Source organism: Haliotis asinina, chromosome 12 (assembly GCF_037392515.1).
Source record: "Haliotis asinina isolate JCU_RB_2024 chromosome 12, JCU_Hal_asi_v2, whole genome shotgun sequence".
NCBI classification, from domain to species: Eukaryota; Metazoa; Mollusca; class Gastropoda; order Lepetellida; family Haliotidae; genus Haliotis; species Haliotis asinina.
Window position 1 is genome coordinate 37,504,782 of NC_090291.1, and position 9,012 is coordinate 37,513,793.

Consider the following 9,012-nt stretch of genomic DNA (forward strand, 5'->3'; position numbering starts at 1 on the left):
ATTTAAATATATATAAATGTAATCATAAAACCAACGAAGACGAATCTTCATATATTTATGGGCATGGTTTGGGGTCTGTTCATTGATCTAGAATGTTATATTAGCCAAATTAGGGAACAAGAACTCTTCGCGAATACATGAATTTACGGACACTTAGACACCCCATGAGCATGTAATTAATCACGGCAGGAATGTGGCCGGGCTTTATCGCGAACTTCGACCTATAAAACTGAGAATATTCCACTTGATTTCACTCAGTCAACGTTCTTCTCGTGAATCGGCGACGTTTTCAAATTTCGGAATTTCAGCTAGATGGTTCCTGGTGATATTGATAGCACAGTTCGTATCCAATTACATGCAGATCGTAATGCTTTAATTACCTCTAAGTTTAGTAGCCTATACCCCTCAGAATGATCTCATTTCCAATATGAAATATAAACTCTGTAAAATATTGATCAAATTCAGATCTGGTGTCTGACGTGCAAAGAATAACGTAGGTCACATGCAAAGTAGATTTAGGAGATGAATATCTGGTTTTGTTGAAATGTCCGGCTTATAAAGAAATGGGATAGTCAGTTTGCCAGTAAATATGATATCTTTCAGTAATATCCAAAACAAATCTGAAGACACTACCAATCTAGCTCGTTTTATCTATTATGCGTAAGGAATGAGTCAAGTCAGGAAAGTTGAAAACAGGCATTAAATTTCTAGATTTCAGTCCATCTTTACATATATACGTTATCAATATTATCAATATCATTGTCATTTTTTTATTTGACTGGCATATACTAAACTGTATTATATTTTGAACTAAAATGGCGTGAATAATGGCAATAATTGTTTGTTTTCTTCGCGTTTTGTAGGTGACCAACAGAAAGTCGGATTTTGAACTTCTGGCAAAATTTGGAGTGTCTTCAAATGACCTCCCTGTAAAGATGAAGCAGTGGAACACACAAGATTACGGAAAAAGCAGACACAGGTCCACCTGACTTTCTGTCAGACAGAACAATACAACCTAAATAATTTCACTTTCACTTTAATTCATTATTTTGCTATTAATTTCGCCACTGTAGTGTCGAGGGAGTGAGTGTTGTTTTATACCGCTTTTAGCAATATTCCAGCTTTATCACAACGAGGGACACCAGACCTTGTGGGGAACCGAACCCGGGCCTCCGGCGTGACGAGCCAACGATTTAACCACTAGGCCACCCCACCGCCCCGGTTGTGTCTTGAACCACTTACTGTCGCAATAGAAGCCAAAACATCAATCGGCCGCACATGAGTCTCAAGTTAGAAATTATACATCATAGCTTTTACGGATTTTCAATCCTATTCTTTAGTTAACGCTTACCAATAGTCACCTATTGCCATTACAGTTGTAGGCTGGTAATAAATTCAGACAGCATGTATCCTCTGGTAGAAATGCATAATTATGTTCTTTAACAATAATCCGGTGTGCTTGTTTGTTATTGAACATTGCATTCATCATATTTCACGTTATTGAAATAGTCCACACTGGACCAGACAGTCCAGTACTTGTTGTAGTGAACCACGATACACAATGTCTTGACACGATGCATATGGTGCCACGTTGTCGATCTTTTCATCTTCCCTGACCAACCCAATTCATTTGGTCAAGGCCGACATGGAATGGAACCTACTCTATCCGAGAATGTCCACAGTGATTATTTCCCCTTTTTGCCAGTATGTCATAAGGGAAAACCCAATCAGATGCAGGTAGGAAACATTTTACAACCTCGATATCATATAGAATTTTTGACTCAGGAAACTCACTTCGTTGCAGTGTCAGCTGGTCCTAGGTTTGTATTGGCTCTATATATTATTCAATTACTCGTGATACAAAGCCAATCTTTTGCAACGACCAATTACATCATTAGTTTCATGCGAAACTGATTCCCATGATGACAGTTGATAGAATTCCTCTCTTTGAAAGTGGTTTCTTTGTTGAAGAGATTGTACATATCGGTTTGAATGTCCCATGAAATCCTAAAGTTCTCCTTTCTTTGCAAATTTTAACTGAACACGAACGGATTTTAATGGCTTCAGTGTTTGTCAATGCTGACGCAGAAATGACTCTATTTTGTGATGGCCGATGTGATCATTGTCCTTTGAACACACTGATGGAGGTTCCCAAGGCTGTAGATTGTTCATACGAGTGGCACCTTTCGCTTTGCTAAAGTCTTGGAGGCACAGTCCTCCAGTGACTCCTGGGTCTCAATGTCCATAGATGATGCATTCACCAAACTGTCTTGAGATGACACAAGTGCGCTATTGTCCACTTTCTCGTTACGTACATGTGGATCAGAAGATGATTGTGACATGTTTCGATTCCAATAGGATGAAGGAGACAGTCTTTTTACTGTGCAATCTGTGCACTTTGGCAATGCAGCCGTCGACACAGGACCGCTTGCATTACTTATATGAAACAATAATAAGAAACGCTGTCTGTAGTATGTAGTAAAATGCTGTAAATATATAAGCCCCAATTCTATAAAGTTCTTTTACATAAGTTCTATATCCTTTACAACAAATCTCTTTTAAAAAGTCTATTATGGAAAATATGAGAAAAGGAGGATAAGGTTATCATTGAACAATATGTCCTCAAGTATCCAAATATCAGTCCTGTCAATTGCGCAAACAGAAAAGAAATCTCATATAATACCTCAAATAAGGACTGGAAGAACTCCTAAGATAACCTTTAAAAAGAAATGCTAATGACAGAAATCCCAATTAATATGGGAAAACATATTGATACGGTAAATAAGTGTTTACGGTAAACAACACATACACTTTAATTATACTCTAATGTCGATGGCAAAAAATTGCTAAGGATTCCTCTACATACTGATCAGATAGGCATGGTCGGTGTCTGATGGCATGTTGGAGACACAAAGGGGGATAACTATCATCCGCGTTAATTTGTTAACCCACTAAAATATGTTGAAATAGGTAAAGAGAGATAATCCGCTTGTTAAACAGATGTAACATTTCAACGTGTTGCACAGTGATGCCGGCCAATCCCCTCATAGTTTGCAGACTTCTATATAGAATGTATTTGGATTGATCAGTATACAGATTTATACTGAAAAAAAACCGAACAGGGAATGGTGATTGTCAAAATGTTCTTTACATTTTTGCAACATGCCCAACCTCCCAGCCCAGTTTCCAGGCAGCAAATGCAACGTTTTGACTGCCAGAACAACCAAACGAAGCGCTAAATATTGACACGTAAAGTGTTTATTTGTAAACGGTACATGCTCGTGGTCGAAGAATGACGTCTTTCTTGGCTCTCAAGTGAACCATTTTCCCGGAACTGCAACGCGTAATGGATTCAATGAAGTTTGACAAGACCTTTGGCCTTGGCCACAAGTTCAGTGATGTGGTCAAGGTCGACGTCAGCTATTTTGCTGGTCATAAACTGGAACGAAAACGTCTGAAAAGAAAAATAAAACAAAAGCAATATCATTAAACAGTATGACGGTAATATACTATAATATTGATATTTGAAAGCCCTAAAAAATAATTAACAAATCCTAAATATTCTAGCACGTATGAACATTCGTGACCAACACGTGTTTTTCCGGGACAAACCGATTAGCGACTCGTGTCTTCTTGGACGTTGCGGAAAGGGACGAGTAGTGACGAATGAAATTTTACCTTCCGTCAAAACTGATATTCTAAAGTGATGTTATTATTACAAAAACTGGTCATACTGAGAAACAAAATATAACTGGCACTATGGATAACGAAGAAAGGCCTCATTTCTACTCCGTCCTGTAAATTTTGCGATGGCTCTTGATGGATTACTTACAGGAAAATTGGCGCTACTGCCGCAAATGAAAAATGGCTTACTGTGAGATTGCATAGCCCTCGTGTAGCAACGAAGATGCTCTTGGATATCCCACTCCGAAACCAGTTAACGCGATGTTGAAATTGGGACGACAATTACCCCCACCCTCTCATGAAATTGATAGAAGAAATATCAGGTTTTACAGGAAACAACATTCTAATCCAGGCAAATTTTCAAATGCCCGGTGTCTTACTACATGCCACGTGTTCGTCAGGATAGCATCAATTAACATCCTCTAACGGTTTGGGGGAACTCGCTCATGGCAGAATCGCTTTAATCGGGCGGCATCTGAGTAGGGAACACATAGTTTTATGAGTCGCGAAGACCAGAGTCAGAATTGGTCATCAGCAACTCATGCTTGTCAGGCGACTAACGGGATCGGGTGGTCAGCTTAGGTGATTTGGTTGACATATGTATGTGGATGGAGTATGTGGATGGAGCCTCTCGCTGATCACCGCGGCCGGATAGTCTGGTCCAAGATCCCGTTTCGCAAAACGACCTCCGCTCTACGACTCTCAAGGGGGTTACAACAATCGCAGCACAACGACAGCTTTGTGAAACGGGACACAGGTTAGGTTATTTACAGTCCGCCGCCATATAGTTGGAATATTGCAGCGTTGGGCAACAAACAAACAAACAACATACGTTTAAGATGGTCACTACAAACGGTGTAGCCGTAGTCAGAGCTATTTTGTCCCCTGTTGATGACTTAAGTCCAACCCACACCATGAGGACGTACACCCCGAACTCTAGGCGATAGTAGGCGATGGCTACCTCTTCATCTATAACGGAAAAAATAATAATGAGGTACCAAAGTAGCATTTCAAACATCATTTGATGTAGGCTTAAACAGGGGCGGTGGGGTAGTCTAGTGGTTAATGCGTTCGCTCGTCCCAGGTTCGATTACCCCTCCCCGGGTACAAAGGCCCATTTCTGGTGTCTCCCGCCGTGATGTTACTGGATTATTCCCAAAGCGGCGATTCCCCACATGGGGACAATGTGTGAAACCCATTTCAGGTGTCCCAAGCTGTGATATTGCTGGAATGTTGCTAAAGCTACGTAAAAACATACTCACTCACTGTATAGATAAACATGAAATCTTTCTAATCTGGTTAACTTATGCGAGTGAGTGTGTTGGGTTTTACGCCTCTTTTAGTAAAATATTGGCAATGTCACGGCTGTGGACACCTGAAATGGGTTTCACGTATTTAACAATGTGGGGAATCGAACCCGCCTTTCGAAGGGGCGGTGGGTTATGCTGACGACGCATAGGTACAACCCGTGAAGCCGTTTTCTGATGTTCGCTGCCGTTATATTGCTAGAATATTGCTTTAAACGGAGTAAAACTACACTCACTCACTCCCATTAGAGCTATAAATGACCACCTATAACGCCTACAGTATCAGTATAAATAAACAAGCAAACAAACAACTGTGAAGTGATCTAGACTACAATTTTACAATGCATGAAGACGACCCTTCGGGTTATATTCTGTGATATTGTTGATATGTTGCTTAACGCCAAAATACACTCGCTCGTTTAACAAAAATAATAAAGTATTCAAACAAACATGAAACTTACCTGAAAATTGAGCTACAAATGTTTTAAAGTCTTTTCCCGTCGCGCTGGTTTTGATTTTACCGTTGTCGAACTTGAACACAGCCCTGTAAGTCAACAGGTAAACAATAAAAACGATTAAAGATATTGCTTATTTGGGGGGAAAGAATGAAATTTATTGTTGTTTAATGACACGTGGTATTAATATCATTAAGGCAGCTTGGGTTACCGTGGGTAATGTTTGTCTGAGTCATAAGCATGCTGTCGGTGTGGATTAAACGTAGAATACCTAACTATCATTAGGACATAATATTCACGATATCACTATGTATTTATATTAATCCCATGATCTTCAGCAACCCATGTCTGTCGTAAGAGATACCAGCGGGATCAGGTTTTGTCAAAACCAGTCCGCATTTATACATGTTTAGTTGTGTTAGTCATGGGGAACTCTCTCCCAGTCACATTGCTGTCACTGCCCATTGTTGTCTGCGTTGACGGTGCAGACGTGTCAAGGTCATTCCACGGAAGGGACGGTAGGTTCGTATACTAACTAAAGTCGTATGACTTCGTCTCCTGATGGTGTGTCTTATTGCTGTCAACACCCCTGAGATCGCCTTCTCGAATCTGTTCCGGATGTGGGTCTGCCGGAGGTAGCGGACTTGGGCCGGTGTCTTGTTTCTTGGTTCTCCCAATTTGGGACGGTCATGGGTCTGACCTTTTTGCTGGTAGCGGTTTATCGATGTGCCCATGGTGGCTCAGTTGCAGTCGAAGATTCTTACCAGCTTGCGTTGTGAAGCAGCCATATCTACCATACGGGTCGCCCTGTCTCGTCATATCTTGGTATAAACGCTGTGGTTTTCTGGTTACTGAAAGTTTGCACTGTCAAAAATCGGTATTAATACCACAATCGTGCACGTGGATTTGTACCAATGTAACACAATTACACCGTTTACGTTTTGACGTTATTGGACAGCTGATATGTTATAGGTATCCCGTTCGTCTGGGGCGAAAATCGTCTTCTTGGATTCAAACCCGTACCAACTTTTTTTGTTTTTATACAATTACTTCAAAAAGTTTAATTTTCTTTAGCCCGGTAGTTCATGTATGTAACTAACATGTTTGCAATGAACTGTAAGATGTAACCACCTGTCGGTCAATGAACTGTAAGATGTAACCACCTGTCGGTCAATGAACTGTAAGATGTAACCACCAGTTGGTCCTATCCTCTTGCTGTGTATGTTAGTGAAAATGTGTGCGACGCACAAAGATTATAATGAACTAATATTCGTGGTTGCTTTCAGTTCAGTATATCTACCCGCGCAGCCTTTAAAGCGCTCGCTCTTCACTCCGAAAATCCAGATGGGTACAATGTGTGACGCCCAGTTCATGTGACCCTGCCGTGATATTGCTAAAGGCAGTGTAAAGCTAAACTCACTCACACATTGTAAACGTGTACTGTATATGCCGTGGCGGTGTGTTTGGGGGTGGTAAACCCTGTAATAGAATGAACGAACACTGCATTTAGCAACACCGGGGTCCTAATACACGATACTCTTGAGTGGGACGTGAAACAGAAAGCAAAGAAAGATGATATAGGACATAAACTTTAAATATACAGATATTTTAATGTAATACATTTATCCAAGAAATTTATCCAGTGCATGTCTAGAATATATTGCAATTTTAAATTTTCAGTTTCCTTTCTGAAAACGAAGAAAGTCTATGGGTTCCTTTTCATTATATCTTTTGATTATAATTAGAAACTGTATTTATTCTGTAAAATGTGTTCATTTCAGGGACTAGATGTTAGTCAAATGTATTTCATGCTATAATCTGGCCTATCATACATCGCAGTAATGCTGAATTTAGAGAGGAGACCTTAAATTCAATACTAATGTGATGGAGACCTTAGAAAGCTTCTGAAACACAGCACATCAACGCTTAATATCCATAAATAATTATCCCAGACATAGGATTCGTTGTGGCAAAATAGAAGTTACATTAACATGATACTTTGTTCGTTTTGTGTTTAACGTCGCTCTCAGTGATATTCCAGCTATATGCGGCGATCTGTACATAATGAGTCTGGAGCAGACAACCCTGTGATGAACATCGTGAGGATCAATTGGAATACCATTGCATATGGCAACCAAGTCAGTCGCCTCTTACCGGCCCTTACGACAAACATGGGTTGCTGAAGACCAATTCTAACTCGGGTGTTCAGGGGGTAAAAGTATTGAATACTGAAATTCGGTGATGATACTTGGTGTTCGTGAAAATGTATCACATCCATACCAGTTGATATCGGTCTCAAAGGCTGTTAGTCTGTCATAGGTCTTTTGGACATCTGCAGTATCGACGGGACTAGGAGCCAAGTTTCCCATTTTCAAGAAATCCACAGTTTTGGTGCTGAAAATGAACAGAAGCAGAAAAAAACGTTGTACCAGTTGTTTTGGGAATGTAAAGCCAAGTTGGACCATATCACTGAAGGGAAATTCGGCCCCACTTAAAGTTTACTATTTTAAGTTCAAACATATTAATTTGTGATATTAACGTTGACAGCGGTAGCTTCACAGGAACTGAACAATTATTTTGATTTTTTTTTTCGAAATCAGTTGAGCGATACCTCTTCATAAATATATTATTCATGAATTTGACTCGGTTAAAATATCCTTTCGTACTTTCTCACTCATAGGAGTCTACTTGCGTTGGCAGAATACATTCTGGATTTATTACTGCTAAGCAATAACAGAGCTTCATAGCAAACACGTAACAGTTCATGGCAAGCAGGTAATAATTTAGGGCAAGCAGGTAACAGTTTTGGTGACAAGTAATACTTCAGGGCAGGCAGATTATGCTTGAGGCATAGCTGGTTATAGTTTAGGGCATGCAGGTAATATATACTTTAGCGCAAGCAGAGACTATTTCGGCGCAAGGAGGTAACAGTTTAGGGCAAGCATGTAATGCTTCAGGGCAGCAGGTAACAGTTTAAGGCAAACAGGTAATAGTTTAGGGGGTAATAGTTTAGAGCAAGGAGGTAATAGTTTAGGGCAGCAAGTAACACGTCAGGATGACCACGTAATAGTTTAGGGCAAGGAATTAATAGTTTCGGGCAGCAGATAACACCTAAAGTAATAGTTTAGGGCAAGGGGGTAATAGTTTAGGGCAGCAGGTAACGCCTCGGTAAAGTCAGTTAATAGTTTAGGGAAGCAGGTAACACCTCAGTATAGGCAGGCAATAGTTTAGGGCGAGGAGGTAATAGTTTAAGGCACTAGGCAACGCCTCGTTAAAGTCAGGTAATAGTTTAGAGCAAGGAGGCAATAGTTTAGAGCAAGGAGGTAATAGTTTAGAGCAAGGAGGCAATAGTTTAGAGCAAGGAGGCAATAGTTTAGAGCAAGGAGGTAATAGTTTAGGGCAGCAAGTAATATAGTTCTAGGCAAGCATCAAGTCATAGTTCAAGGTAAGCCGGTGACACCTCATGTCAAACAGATGTTTAGGAGACAATAGTTCGTGGCATGCAGATAAAAGAAGTAAGTTTACGGGAAGTTGGTGAAGTAAAACAGCATGAAAGTTTGACAGCA

The 9,012-nt window shown here is 40.3% G+C and overlaps 1 protein-coding gene across 1 annotated transcript; it reads right to left on the reverse strand.

Moving 5' to 3' along the window:
- Positions 1-3,352: 3,352 nt before the first annotated feature.
- Positions 3,353-7,815, reverse strand: LOC137258155 (coactosin-like protein). Its single transcript, XM_067795723.1, has 4 exons — positions 7,727-7,815; positions 5,453-5,535; positions 4,517-4,653; positions 3,353-3,454 (listed from the first exon to the last, which is right to left on the reverse strand). Exons 1-4 carry the CDS (start codon positions 7,813-7,815, stop codon positions 3,353-3,355), a joined length of 411 nt encoding a protein of 136 aa, XP_067651824.1.
- Positions 7,816-9,012: the final 1,197 nt, after the last annotated feature.

Bases quoted from the DNA above. Each gene is read 5' to 3' on its own strand.
- LOC137258155 (XM_067795723.1), bottom strand. From the start codon at position 7,815: ATGGGAAACTTGGCTCCTAGTCCCGTCGATACTGCAGATGTCCAAAAG. The intron at 5,536-7,726 runs GTATGGATGTGA...GTTGACTTACAG, and splicing joins TTTGAGACCGATATCAACTG to GGCTGTGTTCAAGTTCGACA. The intron at 4,654-5,452 runs GTAAGTTTCATG...TTTCCGTTATAG, and splicing joins ATTTGTAGCTCAATTTTCAG to ATGAAGAGGTAGCCATCGCC.